Below are 17906 nucleotides of genomic sequence, written 5' to 3'. Positions count from 1 at the left end.
GAGCCTCTCACCTGCTCCTTGCCGCGTTTCCCCCGTCCCACAACGCTGCGTCTGCCCATCGCCTACCTCAGCAAACTTCTCGGCCTCCCACGAGTCATTCAATCTGACTCGCGACGTGATTTCTCCCGCCGTCCAGCCCCCCCCCCGCCCGTGCCAACTTCGCTCTAATTGCGCGCGCTCCCCTCACACACCTTAACGCTCCTGCCCACCCCGTCGTCGAAGAGCTTTTATCTTTCCCCACGCCCACCCCCGTTTCCCGCCGCTATCCCTTGGCGGGTGAGGGAGAAACTCCGCTTTCCGACCCAGCAAGCCCCACCCCACACTCGGTGCCCTTCTCGTCGTCGTCCCCCTTCTTCACACTTTCCCCCCTTTGCCCACCAGCCCGCCCGCCACCTTCGCTCCCCGCCCCCGCCGCGCGTTTCCCGCCTTCCTTCCGCCCCTCACACCGGCTGGGCTGCCTCGCGCAAAGACGGAGCAGCTCCCGGCCGAGCTGCTGCGCCGGGGCAAACTTGGCCAAGCCGCTCCAGCGGGATTTGCTCCCGGCAGCGGGAGGAAAAGGAAAGGGAAGCGCGCCTGAGGCATCGAGAGAGCGCGTCCGCTCTGCTTGAGGCGGACGGAGGAGGCACAGCCTTGCGCCGGCCGTCGAGTAGAAGCAGCCGCGGAACCCCCGTGGCCAGACGTGGCTTCGCCTGCTGCCGCAGCCCCTTCGCTGGAAATGAAGAGAGTGTGCACGCTCTCCCTCTGGCTCTGGATCGGCATCGTCTCGGAAGCAGGTGAGTGAGCGCCGGCGCGCCTTCGACGGAGCGCACGCCGGCGGCGCCGCGCAAGCCGAGGAGCTGCTGTGGGCTGGCAAGGGATGGGACGGGGCGGGTGGCGGCGGGCATCGCCTGGCTGCAGGATGAACCGGGGTGGAAAGCTCCAGCCCAGCAACTCCGCGTTCCCTCCCTCCGCCCGCGTGCGCGGAGTTGCGCCAGCGGCTCCCGACCGCCTGGCACCGGCGGGGACGGGCATCCCCTGGCTCCTCTCACCCTTCTGCTGCTATTTGCATGCTCTCCGTGGCCTCGGTCCCCAACCTTGCCTTTTGCCTCCCTTTCTAGATAATATTTGGCACTTTTCAGCTCTCCCCGCTTTTATCGCTTCTTTGGATTCTGAGTCCCCAGCTGTGCGCTCTTCCTCTGTCCCTTCATTCCCTTTCACATCCCTTTCCCTCTTTTGTTCAACTCCGCCGCTGTCCGGGCAAAGCATCTGCCAACTCAGTAGTACTGTACCCGCTTCCTTCGACTACTTGTTCATCTTTTTCGACTTCAGCTGGATGACCGAGCGCCATTCAACCACCAGAGGGCACACTTGGGTGACTAATCTTTTCTTCCAGCTGCACGCAAAGTTCGGGCAGGAAAGGGGACTTTAGACATCCCTTTGGTTTAACCCCGCAACAGGGATCAAACCTGCGCTGGTTCCTCAGGAAGTGCCTTCTGGTGTGATCCTGTACAGTTTATCCTGCCTTTGTGTTGGTTTTTTTCTTTCTTTTCCTTTTTAATGCATTGCCTGTTGTTTTTGGGCTATGATATATAGTCTGTGTGCAGACACATAAGTTGGTTCAAGTTACTGCATTTATTACCAAAACACATTGGCTGGCCCAACACTAGGGCTACAGTCCCAAAGTGAACAAAGTGGGACCATAGGACCATAGGAGAAGGTGGCGGGCGGGCTGGTGGACCTCAGTCCTAGGGACTGAGGTCCCTTCACCCTCCCCCAATAAAATATTGGAGCCCCCCTCCCCATTGATCGACATCGCCATTTAAATGGTGTGTGCACACTGCTTCTTGCTATTGATTATGTGGGGTGGGGCTTACCCCCCCCCCCAATATTTCATTCAAGTTAGCATCCCTGAGTGGGACTTTCCTTCTGAGTAGATCTATACTGGCTGAGACTGCATGAGATGCATGTCAGACTTAGGAGTAGGGAGGTGGTCTGCCTGCGTGTCGGAGCTACTAATAAAATAAAGCTGTAGGTAACATTTGCTGAGATGCAGAAAATGTTTCCGTGGAGGAGGACTATGACACATGATTTGCTAGCATTCAGGTGGGAGGCTATAAGGAACCAGAGAGACCACAGCAAAAGTCATAGTGCAGGAAGCTTTGCAAGCGGTAAGATCAATTTTTGCAGCATAAGACCATTTTCTATAATCACAGCTCCATGATTCATCACTATTGTGGTGTATTGTTTATTCCACACAAAAAAGTGATTTAAAAGCAGGGTCTTAAGCATCAGAGAGGTATAGAATGCAGCACCATGCTCATTGCAAGTCCAGACAGCTGCTGCTCAGCAAAGGTGCTTTTAAGGCATAGTGCTTTGCAGCTGGAATTGGACATTGTGATGAATTATTTGTGGGTGATGTTACCTTTCTCCTACTAACCTAATGGGTCTGAACAAGGCTAATACACACTGAATTGCTGCCTCTGGGGTGGAGTGCACACAAGCAGCGCACATGCTTGGTTTTTCATGTCCTGATACAAAGAGAACTGAGTTGATATAATGCTCCCTTCATAAGGATCAGAGTTTCTGTGAGGCAGGAGGGCAGTGTGGATTAAGAACACTACCTTTCCTAAATGAATAGCTAGAAAGGAATGAAGAATAAACAGGTGTGAGATAAATCTGGCATAGGGGCTTGAATGTGTTCAGAAAACCGATGGTGGTGATGTTCAAACCCAGGTTCAGCCATGAAGCTCACCTGGTGACTTTGGAGTACATTAGTTTCAATGGCACACAATTTTTTATAGTAGCTTTAACACTCTTTATCTGTCTCTTATGCTATCATGAATGTCTTATGATCAGGTGCCACTATTGGCATACTTAGCTTTGATCTGTAAATATTTCCTTTTAAATCCAGACAGTATTGCACCATAGTTCAGGGGTGGGGTAGGTGATTTTAGCCGGTCACTTTGTCAGCCTGTCCTATCTCACTGGGTTATCGAGAGGATAAAGCAGGAGAGATGAGGAGATCCATACATATTCCCCGTGAAGAATTGTGTGTGGCGGGGTAATCATCACACATAATGTTAAGAAATGTTAAGTCTTGTTGTTTGGGTGAGCAGATTTACAGACTCCTGTATTTGGGCTCTTTATAATAGGGATGTCTAAACTGAGGCCTTTCAGATGTTGTTGGACTACAAATCTCATCAGCCCCTGGCAGTAGTGGGGGAATCACAGGGGTGGTTGCCCCGGGTGCAAAATTCTTAGGGGTGCAACATTTCAACACCCGGTACTGCCTCAATGCAATGCTTCCATTGCTGAGTTCTGTTGAAAATGGCTTCTCCATGCAAACCAGGAAGTGTCCTCTCCAGGCAGCGGAATTATTTCTCTTTTCTTAATCTCTGCGGCTGTGATCTCACAGGGTGCCATGGTGTCATTAGGAATGTGCATGCGTACTCTGTCCTTTTCCCTCCCTCCTTCCCTCCCTTGTCAGGCCCTGGGCACTGGCAACCCACGCTATGCCAATGCCTACCAGCATGGGACAAGGCCCTTTGTTGCCACCTTATTTTGTATGATAAGTTGTAAATAAACATGCACAGTCTGTTCTCCTCAGGCCCATCCAGCCACTTGGTTAAGGGTGCACCAATTTCTTTGGCCTGCAGTACATAGCTGGACTGCAGATCATACTGACTCGCCTGGCTCCATGGATCAAGTCTCCATTTACAGTGAGAGTGCTAAAAGCATCCTTTTGGCACGAGGCCAAGTAAAACTCAAACCTGCCGCTTTCAGGAATGTAGCTGAGGGAGGCAGACAAATCCTTGTAGCAGACGTAGTGGAGCATGCTGACATGATTGCAGAGGGCATATGGAATATATTATTGCCGCACTTTTCCCCGATAGATCCCCAATTGCCGCAGCACCTGCTGCAAGGACGACGCTTGACACAATGTGTTAAACAGATACCCCCTGCTCCTTGTAGCCTGGGACTTGGTGCTAGGCATTCCGATGGATTGCAGCACGATCATAATTTCTCCTCTGTGGGCATAGAAATACTTCTGCAGCTGCTCTGATATCCAGTGACTGTTTAAATTAATCCCAGGATTTTTATTGCCTCTGGCTATCTTAAAGCTTTGTTTCTTATTTCAAGCTGCTAATGAGGTGGTTTGTGTTAGTCCCGTTGGTGGATTTCTCCTAAGGTCAAAACTGTAATGGTGCTTAATGAATTGCAGTGGTATCATTGCTCCTCCAAAGTGCCTCGTTATTAAAAGGACACAGCCAGGCTCAGTGCCTAGGCTGGCTTTGTGTTCTAAGCCTGGCTCTATTGAGCGGCAGAGGCAGCCTCTCGGGCACCTGGGGCGCCCATAGGGGCGGGGCGAACTGCCCATAGGGACGGCACGGGGCATGTGGAACCCATAGGGACGGGGTGCACAGCGCCCATAGGGAGGAACAAGGCACATGGCACCCATGGGGGGGACTGTGCCCTTAGGGAGGGATGGGATGGAGCGCACAGCACCCACAGGGACGGGATAGGGCATGAGGTGCCCTTAGGGAGGAACAAGACAGGGTGCGGGGCACCCATAGGGATGGGATGCACCACGAGGGCCAGCCACCCTATAGCTGGGGGGGGGGAGGCAGCGGGCGGACATCAAGGAGCCTGTGAGTGCCCAAAACACGCTGCAGGCCCTGTAGTGAGTGCTCCCCACCATTTGTCACCCCCCTCAGTGGGGACACCTGGGGTAGACCGTACCTACCGCACCCCCTTGCTACACCCCTGGTTCTACCCCCTCACAAAAATAAGTCTACATATACTCACATGCTTTGCATCCAGAAGGTCCCCCCACACTTTGCCAGTAGGGTTGTTAAAAGTCAGAAACTCTGGAGAGCCATTATTAGTCAGGGTAGACAATACAGTGTAGGCTGTAATGGTCTGATTTGGTATAAGGCAGGTTCCTATGCTCCTATTGTGAGTGCAGACAGCTTACAAAGGGAGATTTCCAGTCCACCGTCCCACCATATAATTCCTCCGTCCTTTTAGTTTTCTTCTTCTTCTTGCAATAGCCTTCTCATGTTACACTTGACTAAGACATTCAAAGCCAGCTCAGCACAGTTGTGGCTACTTGGCAGTGAGGCCAAACCAAGAGATGATGGAAAATCCAAAACAAGCTAGCAAGTGTCCAAATGGAATTCCAGTTATTGTGCTACAGTCCATTGATGCCCTTCATAAAAAAGAGACAAAGATAATATTGCTGCAAAATCAGAAGGATATCATGAATCACCAGCCACTGGAGAGACAAGAAAGAATGCAAAGTTGTGTAATGCGCAAAGGGCAGAACCTGGCGAATTAACTTATTGAATCTGCCCCCCTCACATTCTGCAACTGCAGTCATTCACTTGCCCTTCTGACTATTTCCAGTATTTTAAACAGTATTGTTTTTCCACAGTTACTCCTCCTATATAAATAATGCCTCTTTACTTCTCTCCATCTGTGTTATGAATTTACAGCAAAGATTTATCCCCCTTTCCTCCCTAAAAAACCCCAAGTTATCTGATCAGACAGGAAAAAATAATAACCCAATATGTTATTCACAGAAAAGAGAGTGGACCTTCTGGAATTTATCTTTAGACATTAGGAAGTTTCTAAAGGATACAGGGATTACCTTTTCATAGTAGTAAACCTAGAGTTCGCCAGATGTCAGTTTATTCCGTTAATGGCTTCATAATAGGAAATAACCTGTTCAGCATACTGGAAGTGTGTGAGTATAGTTGTTGCATAGACAAGCAACTGTAAACCTGTCTATAAGGAGATAAAATAATCACTGAATGCTTTCAAGACATGCATATGCTTAACTTCCTGGCATGAATTTAATAGAGGTACATAGTCAACTGTTTGCTGTTACAAATGGGTTAAATTTATACACTGCTGAGATAGACATGCACTGAACTGAAGTTGGGTGATACATTATAGAGATCAAACTGTGCCAATATTATGCTCTCTGAACTTTATGTAAAACTGAGTCACGCACTATGATTAATCCAGGTATCTGCAGGTCCCTGGCTTTTAACAGGTAGCCTGCAAAGAGTTAAGTGAAGATGCTTAGCTACGATGCCAGGCATGATGTCCAAGCCTTTGCTGGCGGAGGTCAGCAGTGGTTCATGGGAAAGGAAAAATTGGCAGCTGGGCCGGATGTCCTGCATTTCCCCTCTTCCTGCAGCCGCCTGAACTGCGGTCCTTATTTAGCTTTCCTGATGGGCAGGAGGAATCCGATGGCGGAAACTGTCATAGCCTGATAACAGTTCAGGGACCCCTTTATGATGGGTGTCTAGGTAGGCAATGGGTCAGTTTTCATTTTGGTGAGGATGGGGGAGGAGAACAGCATGCCCGGCCAACTCAGGCATGATTGACACTGGCCATTTAATATACATTTTCCAGGGGGAGAAAGTATCTGCACTTCAGTGTGTTGATCTGCTCACTTACTTGTACAGTACACAAATCACGCTGCATTTCTAGTCTGAAAATAATCCAACAATGAAATGATGACGTCTTTCAAGGAGGTGTTTCCCCCCCCCTTTCTGTGGGCGGTTGAGCCAGCTGACTCAGGGAGGAGTTCATGGGGAGAGGGGAAAGGGGGATCCTGGAGTAGAGCCTTCTGGCTGGAGTCCAGGCCCGGGCAGAGTTTTCCACTGACTTATGGTGACAATGTGTCAGCAAGGCCAGCAATAACAATGGCATGGTACATGGTGACGCAGGGCTTGTCAGAAGTGAGAGGCGGTCAAGAAGGAATCTCTGTACAAGCAGCATGAACAAAACATTTGGACGTGTATTTTCACCATACATGGTGCTTTGATATGATCTGTGTACTAGAGTCTACGTTTACAGTTACATACAAAACAAACCCGTATTAGAACTGCTGAAGTAAATATATTTCCAATAAAAGCAACCCCACTATATTTGTATTGACTTCTGCCATTTTTTCATGGAGCAACATGCTCCATGAGAATGGTCATCATATGCACACTTAGCTATTCCTTTACCCCATGTATCAATCTCCATTTGGAGAATGAAACCTCAGCACAGAACAGCTTAAACTGCAGGTCAGAGCTAGGCAAGCACTGATGATTTGGGGGGTAGCTATGGTGAAATTCATTGTGGACATCCTAATGATCACCAGTTTTGCCCAACTTTGACTTGAAGCTTAAGCATTTCTGTATCCGTGGTTTAATTTTCCATGTGGTGACTGATACATTAAAAATAATAATCCAAGAAAGGCTGCTTGAAATAAGAGATAGGAAACGTGCTCCAATTTCCACTTCACTGAAGAGGGCAAAGTTACTCTGGATTTAAAACAAGACAAGATGGGGCATGCAATTTTGCAAACATATCCAATTAGCATAACTCATGTTGTTCGCCAAATGTTGGTTTTTCTGGCTGCAGAATTGTAAACTACACATTAGTAGGCAAACACAGGTTCCCAGTTTGCCTAATACTGTTAATGAATGGATAGACAGGGCATTAGCAAGGGAGTGTTACTGGGCAAGAGTGAGTGCTTAAATATTTTCAGCTCACCAATGTCCCCCATAACCCTTCTCTCCCACCAGTTCCCCACCCCTCTCTTTCTCTCCCAGCTCCCTGCTTTGCCCAGGTGGCTCCAAGGCCATGCATTAGCCTATCAGTCAAGCAACAAGTCCAGGAAAATGGTTGTAGGGAAAGGTTAAGCACTTCCAGCCTCTGATTCTCCTCTGTAAATACCCGCTGCTGCATCACTTTTGACTTTGCTTGCTGAGTTAAATTGTACATATACCCCGACTTTATGTATTAACATGCACAGGATTGTTTGAGTTGCTTCAATAAACCTCTAAAAGGGAACATGGAAATAAGTGACTGTTATGTCCAACAATGGCTGCGCGCACATTACCCGGGCTCCAGTGTGCTCTCATTCTGGAGGTACACCTGACATAAGCCACAATCCATATCTATCATGTAGTTCTTGATGCTTGATGTGTTTTCCCTCAAACCAGTTGCCATATGATTTGAAAACATAAGCCACATTCACTTCCCAGTTAAGCTGAGGTGTGTACCTTTGAGACAACCATTGTGCATGTGCAGATGACAGCTTCACGGGGGAATTGCAGGCGAGGGGAAATGTGCATTGGATGAAGATATCCTTGCCAGGCAAATGCAACTTGAAATGCAGCAGGCGGGCATGTCTCATTGTGTTTTAAGTCACTAATATGTACATAGCCTACGTATTTTGGAAGAGCCTACGGCCTATTCCAAAGAGTAACCATATTTGCTCCATCTTGCTGGTTGTTCTGTTTTCCTTGGAGTTTTAAATCTTACCTCATTTCCACCCTAGCAGCATCTGCAGGAAGGAATAAGGGTGATCAACCAGAATAGCTGATGGGTCTAGTCTCAAGAGTTGTAGACAGAGCAGAAAGGAACATAGCTATGCCCTGCAGAGTGTTCCACAGAAAGAAGGAAGGAAGGTTTTATTACTAGGCTAAATCCTAAATTTCTTGTTCTGCACTCAATGACATCCGAGGGACTGTTGGCTGATTGAAATTGAGAATAAAAATTACAGGAATCACTGCAAGGGCCTGGGGTATGTAAAACGTTTGGCAAACCATAAGTTTTCAGAAATTGCACTTTAGTAAGTTGAAATTGCACTGTTTCCACAGGTAAAACTGAGATGATGTGGACAGCCAAGGCTCTTATGGAATATAGGCCCTAAATCTAGAGGAGGAAATAGTTGTACTTTAGTCCTGTTGAAATAAGTGGGTCAGGTTTAGCCATGGCTAAGCCTAATAAGCCTGACTGTATTAGGGCCAAAGTATACAAGGATTTAGTTGTCCTTCCTCCACATGTCTATATTGCAAATTATAAAATGTACAATTCAAGTACATATGCGATTTGAGAACCAAATGTTTCAGCCTTGTAATTTGATTTTCTGATCAATCAATCATTTTATTTGCATGCCATCTTTCCATAGTTAAAACTATGCTCATAAGAAAAAGAAAAGTAGTTATAAACATAAGAAACATAAGAAAAGTAGTTATAAACAATAAACAAAACATCAAAAAGGACACAACCAAACTGAACAATTTCCACATAAATCATAAGATCCAGTATAAAGATATAAAAAACTAACATCAACAACAGCAGCAAACCCCCGCAACAAAATCCCCTAAACAGTTCCCTGGCCCCTGATAATAAAATGATATTTACTTTATCATTGGATCATCCTTTATATTTTTATTTATACAGGCAACAACAGATTTATGTGCGCCCAAACGACATGTACACACGCACAGCACCGAACCTGGAAATACCCTAAAATGTCATAAAGACATCACAATATGGGGCAGAATGGGGTAGGGGCGGAGCAGGCTTATGTGTGCTCTGCCAACACATGGGAGGATCTGGGATATAACCCCCCCGCACAAAACCGAGGATTGCCTGTATACTAGGGACTGCACCACTGTTTAGGTTTCTCACCAACCCCTGCCTGACCACTTCCCCTTTTCAACCCCTCTCATCTTACACCTGGCACTAAACCCATCCCCTTACACCTAACCCAAGCCTGCCTTCTCTCTGTTTAGTTTGTTATTCTATTTTTACTGCCAGGGGAGACTTGCTTTTGAGATTTTCTGTCTCAGATACGCAATAACTTGGTTGGCTTTGGATACTATGCACATTGATGTGTGTGTGTGTGTGTGTGTGTGTGTGTGTGTGTGTGTGTGTGTGTGTCCATTTATTGCTCCACCTTTGGGCAGCAAAATGTCCTGAGTTGGCTCTGTTTCTGCATAATGTATTAATATTTCAGGTAAAATATCCTTGAGATAAGAATACAAATGAAGGAAGCAGGGTTAAGACTTACCAAAAGGAGTGAGAGTAAAGATGGTACAATATTTGAAAGAGGTGCTTTGCTCAAAGTATTGTCAAAAATATATTTGGGAGGAAAACGTGTTTGTGTGTGTATGTTTTAAAGTTAGTACCTTTCCTTGTGCCTTCCTCATTCTCGAAGAATGAGCATCCACTGCCTCATGTTGATATGTAGCTTTGGCATTCTGCTTGCTCCTGACTTTGCAGTTCAGTGGCAGAGTCAGACAAGGACTGTGCTCCCAGGGCTTGGCATTTCCCAGTATTTACAGCCCCCTCCCCACCCCCAGCTGGTTAGACAAATAAAATCTAATGCCGACTGAATCCCCAGCTCTCTGTCCTCAACAGCAATAACAAGACCTGGGTGGCATTTCAAAGAATGTATCCGTAGGAGATGGCTTGAAATTAGCTAGCATTGGAATATATTCTTTTAATTTTGGGGCCTGGAAGAGAAATGTAATACTTTCTTTGTAATAGACTGGAGACTCTGGCTTAGCTGCTGTTTAGCTAGTATTGCTATGAATTGGAAAGATTGCTTAGAGCATTGACCTCTCACTAACCCCTTCCCCAATCCCAATGAAAACATGTTTTATTGCAAGAGCAGATAAAAGGAATCATAAATAAATGTGATCTTGCGCAAGCTCTATGCTACCTGACCAAGTGCAAAAATATGTGTTAGCACTGACAAGTTTGATTAAAAATCGGTGGCTAAAGTTCCTGCTTGCACTACATTTACAGTTTTATAATGTTTTAAGAGAAGAGAGACTGTATCATCCGCTTTAGAATACAAACCACCAAGCTTTGAGAAAAAGATTCAGATCCATCGCTGATACAACAGATTGCTAGAAATGAAAGTTTCTGAATTCCTCCTTGCAGCTTCAGTAGGGGGTACATGGGCCCAGGGGGAGACTAGGCCCATTTTTATAACACTAAACTGTGGTTAAACCAGGTGTTCAATTAATTCATCAAGATAACAGATTATAGAGTTTTTGGAGACCACGCTGTTGTGGATTTCCCTATACCTTTCTGCTACATCTTGAATGAATGAGACCAGCTAGTTCATCTGATTTTCAACCCCTTTCAAGCACACTCAGTTATTAAGCACAACATCTTTGTTAGTAATTACGTTCCTTAATTGAGTCATTAGCATCTATCAACATTTCTCTGCTATTGTATTCTACTTGTGAGTACCTCTGGGGTTTGAGTTATTGTGTATGGAAACAATTTTAAATAGGAAAACAACAATCAGTAGAATTAGATTTTTTTTTTTTAAAAAAATGGCAATTTATGATGGCCTGCAAACCATTTATAAAAAAAAAATATTTTCAACTTGAAGTTCTAACTATGAAAATATGATTGATCTGAACACAAGTAGCCTGTTGAGAAAGCCATAGCATGGCATTTCAATGGACATCTTTTTTTGTTTGAGGGGAAAAATGAATTTCATGCCTGCCTGTGATTATTAGTACTGGTAGTTCTAAGATGCCTGAGGTATCTGTGCAGATTCATTGACTGTCTCTTTGAACTTGTAATCATCAGGATTTGTACTCTGCAAAGGTTGCACTATTTGACTGTTTTATTAAAGGGGGAGGTAACTGAAGTACTTCAATCCTGGGAGGCTGCAGAATAAAATATTAGATATGCATTCCTTTAAGAATTAATTATATGATCAAAGCATTTTCCATCCATTTCCTGCTCTCTATACTGCTATGATTATAGCTCATCTCTCCACCAGAGAATTCAAGAAAACTGTAATGTATTTATGAACCTAAATAGGGAATAATGTTTACACATTGGGGGGAAATGGTCTGTTTCAAAGGCTATAAATTTAGCCAGTAACTCCAAAGTAATGAAAGTAATCAAGGGCCAAACCAGGGATGGCACCTCCTCACCTCTCTGCAAGTGCTCGAGCATTTTTCACACCTTTGTGATGTGAACAAATTCAACAGATGAAGTGTTTCCCAATATGGAGATGATATGAAGTATCTCCTATTAGGTTTCTCTGTCAGGCAGCTGTTAAAAGAAGTCATAGGAACACTGATTTTAGAAAAAGGCCACACCTACATTTAAAGTACTTATTTAGCTTTAATGGTAATAGTTTTCCACAAAGAATCCTGGGAACTGTAGTTTGGTAAAGGCACTGAGCTCACAGACCTACAGTTCCCAGCACCAGCTCCCAGGATTCTCCATGTGTGGTGCAAAGAGTGCTTTGAAAGCATGGGGTGAATGTAACTAAAGAGAACTGGCAGTCCTAGAGAAAGAGATGGCTAGCCCCCTTGCCATCAGTTGTTGGCAGGCCAGATCCAAAAGGAAACACGTGCTGTCAAATGTGCAAAGAACACCCTACCCCTCTAACTTAAAAGCAGCACATATGGAGCTCAGCAGAGGGACAGAAAGGCTGCTGACAGCCCAGATCCGAGAGGAGGTCTGCAGGGTGGCCCTGACTGACCTAGTGGCTCTAGGCCGGACATGTGGCTACCTGACAGGCTAACTTTGGCCCAGGACATCTCCTCTCTGAGAGGATGGAGCCGGGGAGGGAAAGGGCACTGCGGTGAGGCAGGGGGGAGAGAAAGGAAAGCTGACAGAGATAGAAATGCAAACATGGCCTAGCAGTTATGGTGTGGGGGAGGTGTGGAGGAAGATGAAGGGTAAACCTGGCAAGAGAACTCAGGAAGTCAAGCTGAAGCAAAGTGAGGGGAATGATGAGATAGAGTTTCCTGGAGAGGGCTGGAGAGAAAGGCAGACAGATAAACAGCCCGGAGGACCCAAGGAACGGATGCTGTTCCCTGAGCAAAGTCCTAGAGGGCGCTACACAGCTGGCAGCTTGCCAAGGCCTGGTTTCTGTTCTCTCCCCTTGTCTCCTTATGCCTTTTGATTTTACTTCAAGGACTTCCACATATGGCAAACATATTCGAAAGAAGAGGTGTCACTGCACCCCCCTCCCCACTACTGTTTTCTAAACACTAAATATTGTTCATAACATCTAGCAATGTGCCGGTAATGCTGCATATTTCAAGGGAAGGCTAGGTGTTAGAAAGGTTAGGTTATATTCTTCAGCCACACAGCCATCAGGCTTCCTTTAAAGGCTGCAGCTTGTAGTGCTGCCTCTTATGATATCAGTGCTATATTGTTCTGTCACATCTTGGTTGCCTGTGTACACATTACTTTAGGGCTGCCCCAAGACATTTTGGAACCTGAGGCAAACCACAAAACGGCACCCCCTATCCCTGCCAGGTGAGAAGGGGTGAGTTATAATTCCTGTTATGTTATCTTTATGAAGAATGCATAGGTTATATAATGTTTTTATTGTAAACTGAAAATAACAATGGTGGTGGGGTTTTTTAAAAACTTTTGACAAAACTATACTGACCTATAGTTACACAGAAAATTATCCAGTACAATTATACTTACTGATCTACCTCACGGTGATAATGTGAACATGGGATTGTCATTTCTCATCTAACCTAGCATTTCTACCAAAAGCTTTGCTGCAAGGAAGGATATCCAGGATATGTGTTGCCTGTTCTAATGCTGTAGGGCTCAGGATGCAACCTTTTTCTGGGTGTGGTATTGCTGGGTTCAGCTCCATTCTACAGGAAATGAACAACCAGGAAAGGCAACAAAAACTCTATAGCACTTGAAGCAAGCAAGAAATGCAGGATTACCCATCTCCTTCTTGCAATGTAGTCTTTATAAATGTTGAGAAATTAGGTGCAACAAAACTTTGGGGTCGCCCTGAGCATTCTGATACCTCCTTTAGATTTCTTAGTAGCTGCATTTTCTATTGGCATGAGAGCACATAAGTTCACCAGCCAAATGCAGGCTATGAATTTTAATCCTTGTTTTAATTCTGCCTGAGTTTTGTAAGAATAAATGAACTGCCTGTGGTGGTGTGTTCCACTGTAACAATTTCCAGAAGAGTAGGGATGTTAGTTTTCTTTAGCAAAAACAGCAAAGTCTTGTGACAACTTTATTATAGCATAAGCTTTTGAGTTCAGGTGCATGAAGTGTTATCCTGTCAATGCATCTGATGAAGTGGACTGTAGTCCACAAAAACTTATACTATAATAAATTTGTTGCCCTTTAAGGTGCTTTACTGCTTTTTGTTCTTTTTGCACTATTGGCTCTGAATAAAGGGCCTCAGATTCCACCCCGCCTCCGGAAATTTGGCATTTGTAAGGTTTTTTCATTCTATTTATCTCCCAAGACAGTCCCGGGAGGGGTGGGTTTTTTGTTGCTGTAGTTTTGAGGAACCTAAACAGGCAAACTGATTTTGGTCTCTTTCTCCAACTATAATAATGTTGTCTCAAGGAACAATTAGAGTTGCCAGATTTCCCATATTATTATATCATATTTCAAAATATCCCAACTCCATAAAACAGGCACTCCTAGATTCTTGGCATGGCCCATTTTGATCTAGTGGTTTCATGACAGTTTCATGTACAGCATTAAAATATCTGCCTCCCCTCCCCATACTCTTGCCCTAAAGTATTAAGAGCTGAGACCAAATTTCCCCATGTTGTTCTAGTAGCTATATTTAACCAATAGTTTCACAGTTTTCAGACGGGAGATAGGCCTCTCAGAGAATATATGGGCAGCTGGTAGGTTTGAGAAATATGACATCTGCTCACTCAGCCCAGTAACCAATTCCTTTCAGTTGTGTTTCATCTTGCCCAGCATGATGTATTGTCATATCCGTCAGTATAACTTGGGTGTCTATGCAGTAGTCAGGTGCTGCATGTCTTTATTGTTAATCCGAAAGGTCAAAGGAGCTGCCACCTCTGCCAGTTATTGATGTGGACTTCTAGCTTCCAGAAACCTCATTCTTTGGGGACATTAAAGCACTGATACCCAACTGACACCTTCCCTTTCCCTGCCTTTATCTGCCCATGCATCCCCAAACTACAGTGACAATTCCAGCTCTGAAGTTGACTGCCATCTGCATCCACCCTTTGTTATTTTAAGGAGGGTCCTTTATGACAAACTTTGAGGAGCCCAGGTTTAGGGTCTGCATCTGCTCTGTAAGGCCTGCTTTGCCACAGGAAGCAGCTCTCAAATTTGTTTGGGCTCTCATTTAGGCCACCTAGTTAGTCGCCGCATACACCAAAACAAAGGATAAGTACATGTCCTTGAATTAGGTGAATGGCCTATTCTGGGAGGGGTTGCACTCCACGAAAAGTTTAGGACTCTGGGAGTACTTCTGGATTTCAGCTTGTCACTGCAGTCCCAAGTGGTTTCTGTGACTAGGCCTGCTTATGTCAGCCTTAGGCTAGTACATCAGCTGTAGTCATTCCTAGGCTGAGAATGTCCTCACTTCTCCATGCTGTAGTGACTTTCTGCTTGGACTGCTGCAATGTGCTATATGGGGAGCTGCCCTTGAAGATGGCTTAGAAGCTGAAGCTAATGCAGAATGTTTCTGGAGGCTGGCATCTACAGCAAAAGAGATCTAAAGTGAGATGATTAAAACCTGCCCTCTATGCTTTCTGAGCAAGGAAAGTTGTGAATATTGCTGCTTACAACACTGGATGTTCTGAAGTTCCACCTAGAGGTTTTGTGCGTTTATTTATTTGTATAAATACAGTTTTATTTTTTCCCAGACCACAAATTATTTCTAAGTGTCATTTAGCTGGGAAAAGCTCTAATCTTCATTCCATATCTTCAAAACATCACTTATATTGAGCTACTTATTTAATTAGTTAATGAGTAGACTTTACAACCTTTCAGTGGATTTTTTTTCAGAATTTTAATTTAATGGTGGCCGTTTATCTTAAAACTTCTCAATATTGTCGTTGTAGAGTAGATTCCACTTTGGAAAGAAGCCGGACATTGCCCGTGTTAGGAACTATTTTAGGATAGGTCTGGGAGCTCACAGTTTAATTAATACCATGTGGAGCAGGTTGGAGGACATTAACTAATCCTTTACTTATTTTGTTTATCATCACTTGGGATAAACAAAGACTCTGGACTAACTCTCGGCATGATTAACTCTGAATGGGTGGGCAGACTTGACCTTGTTATAATCAACACCTTGTAAATTATGGCAAAAGTGTGACTATTAGCTATACATTAGCTATACATTTCTAAAAGCAAGAGTGTTAGCAATTAATCTTGTATGGGACGGGGGCAAGACAGTGATGGAAGACTTAAAATTAACCCCATGTGGGGCACACATGGGATACTGTCAGATGCCCTCATGTGAGAAACAGGAAAAGGATATTGGCACTGATCCTATAAAAATAGTACACAATATAAATTGATTGTGTGTCTGTGGTGTGGATTTATTTGTTTACGTGTGTATTTAGTATATTTGAAAATTTCCCTCACTTGCTACGACTCAGAACCGTTCACTGTATATCTCCGTATCTATACTTTACAATAAAGTAAAAATATATAAGTAACATGGTTAGAATAAACCTATCTTCATTCTTATCTGTATTTGTAGAAACTTACAGCACCCAGGAAACATTTTTGTGTGTGGAAGCAAGCTTCAGAGTTGGGGAGTCAACACAGGGTACATCAGACTAGTGGCCCATGTGTCCTCCATCGGACACATGGAGGATACAATCAAAAAGTCAGCTAGCTTGGCTGACCACTCAGACTGCAGAGAAAAGAGTTGCTCTGGAATCAGACAAGCATATCAACAAACTGAGCTCTGGTCCAAGCCTGCCAACCTTGCCCTTTCCCTCTCACTACCTTGCTTGCTCCCACTGCCTCTTCCTGCTGATTGCTACAGAAAGCATCAGTATCTGGGTTACTGAAATGGAACACTGGCTGCAGGATGCTTTGTTAATGGTCTCTAGGTGGAGGCAGTGGTGGACAGGTGAAGGAAGCAACACAGGAGAGGGGAAACAAGAGTGATGGGCTTGAATTAGTACTTGCTGGTGTTGATTGACTTACAGGAGTTGTGGAAGCAGCCATAGTGAATGGAGCCCTGTTTGTCTTTTATTTCCGCTTAAGGCATTTACAGCCCAAACAATGTAGAACTTTATAGGTTCACAATGGTAGCTAGAACTGTAGCTTGATAGCTATATTTCCTGAAATTGTGATACAATGCTGTTTTAGCAAATGTACCTATCAAGTAGTGTCACTATTGTGCTGTTGGTTTTACCTCTTTTTTGCCCCCTAATTATAAATGTAGCTCTATTTTGTGAGACCACTTTGGGGCAGTTGTGGCTGTTAAAGTCTGAAATAAATCCTTGGAAGGTGTTTGTCTGTGTGGACCAACTTTGTGTTTATAGAAAAATGATTTGGTGCAGGACAGGGTGGAGGTACAATTCCTGCCACTACATCTGCAAAGGAGAAGCGGAAGAACGCACACACTTTGAACCAGGAAGGCAAAATCAGTGGCCTCGTCCTGACACTTCTGGTGCTGACATCACTAGTCAGCAGTAACCTCTACTCTTGTTGACACAAGGAACAAACCCCAAAGACCGTCTAGACATTGAGTTGGCTGCCAACTTATTCACTAATATCTGGAAATGCTCAGAGATCCACTTGGAGGCAAACCAGGGGGAGAAGGAGGCTTGAGAAGGGAAATGCCATTTCCCGTGTTATTTTTTAAAAATGGATTCCAATCCCTAGGCCAAAGCTGATTCTTGCACCTCCCATTTCCCCACCATCTGCTGCCTGTGAGGTTAGAACAAATGCCAGTTTTAAAACTCTGTTCTCACATCATAGTTGCTGCTGTCTCTTCTCTATGCCAGAACTTCTCCAAGTTATGCAATTCCTCCTGCTGATTCTCTTTCCTAATGAAGTGGGGTGGGTGGTCATGAGGAAGAGGGTCTTTTTCAATGGTGGCCCCCCAGCTGTTTTTTTAAAAATTATTTTTTAAAAATATTTTTCTCATTTAAAAAAGCACATGCATTGTCTCTTTCTTCAGGTTGTGTTTTCTACAGATCAGTTACATTTGTTGTGAGACATTGGTGTTATATGCAGTATAGGGTTGGGAAGAAAAGAAGTGGGGGGCGGGGCGGGAGAGAGGGGGTAGTGTGGTGTTGAATGCCCTCCTCAGAGAGGCTCAGTTGGTACTTGGTAGCATCTTTTGGCACCAGGTGAAT

The 17906-nt window shown here is 44.8% G+C and overlaps 1 protein-coding gene and 1 long non-coding RNA gene across 6 annotated transcripts in view; one reads left to right on the top strand and one right to left on the bottom strand.

Moving 5' to 3' along the window:
* Positions 1-229: 229 nt before the first annotated feature.
* Positions 230-17906, top strand: part of FLT4 (fms related receptor tyrosine kinase 4) — a 93389-nt gene continuing 75712 nt past the window's right edge. Inside the window, exon 1 of one of the 5 annotated variants that reach the window (XM_083728355.1) lies at positions 230-773. In XM_083728355.1, the coding sequence (XP_083584481.1) occupies positions 716-773 (58 nt within the window). In that variant the 5' untranslated portion in view covers positions 230-715. Of the gene's footprint in view, positions 774-12981; positions 13094-17906 lie in introns of those variants that run through there. The other 4 variants (XM_083728356.1, XM_083728359.1, XM_083728357.1 and 1 more) reach the window with 4 other exon arrangements.
* LOC310839754 lies at positions 4664-12817 on the bottom strand. Its single transcript, XR_014561638.1, has 4 exons — positions 12504-12817; positions 11742-11862; positions 5630-5766; positions 4664-5188 (listed from the first exon to the last, which is right to left on the bottom strand). It is a non-coding gene; the product is annotated as an uncharacterized lncRNA (long non-coding RNA).

Source organism: Podarcis gaigeae (genome assembly GCF_964106915.1).
Source record: "Podarcis gaigeae genome assembly, chromosome: 2".
In the NCBI taxonomy this organism is placed as follows: Eukaryota; Metazoa; Chordata; class Lepidosauria; order Squamata; family Lacertidae; genus Podarcis; species Podarcis gaigeae.
Note: the sequence above shows the minus strand (reverse complement) of the source record. Positions and strands in the feature narration are given on the sequence as shown.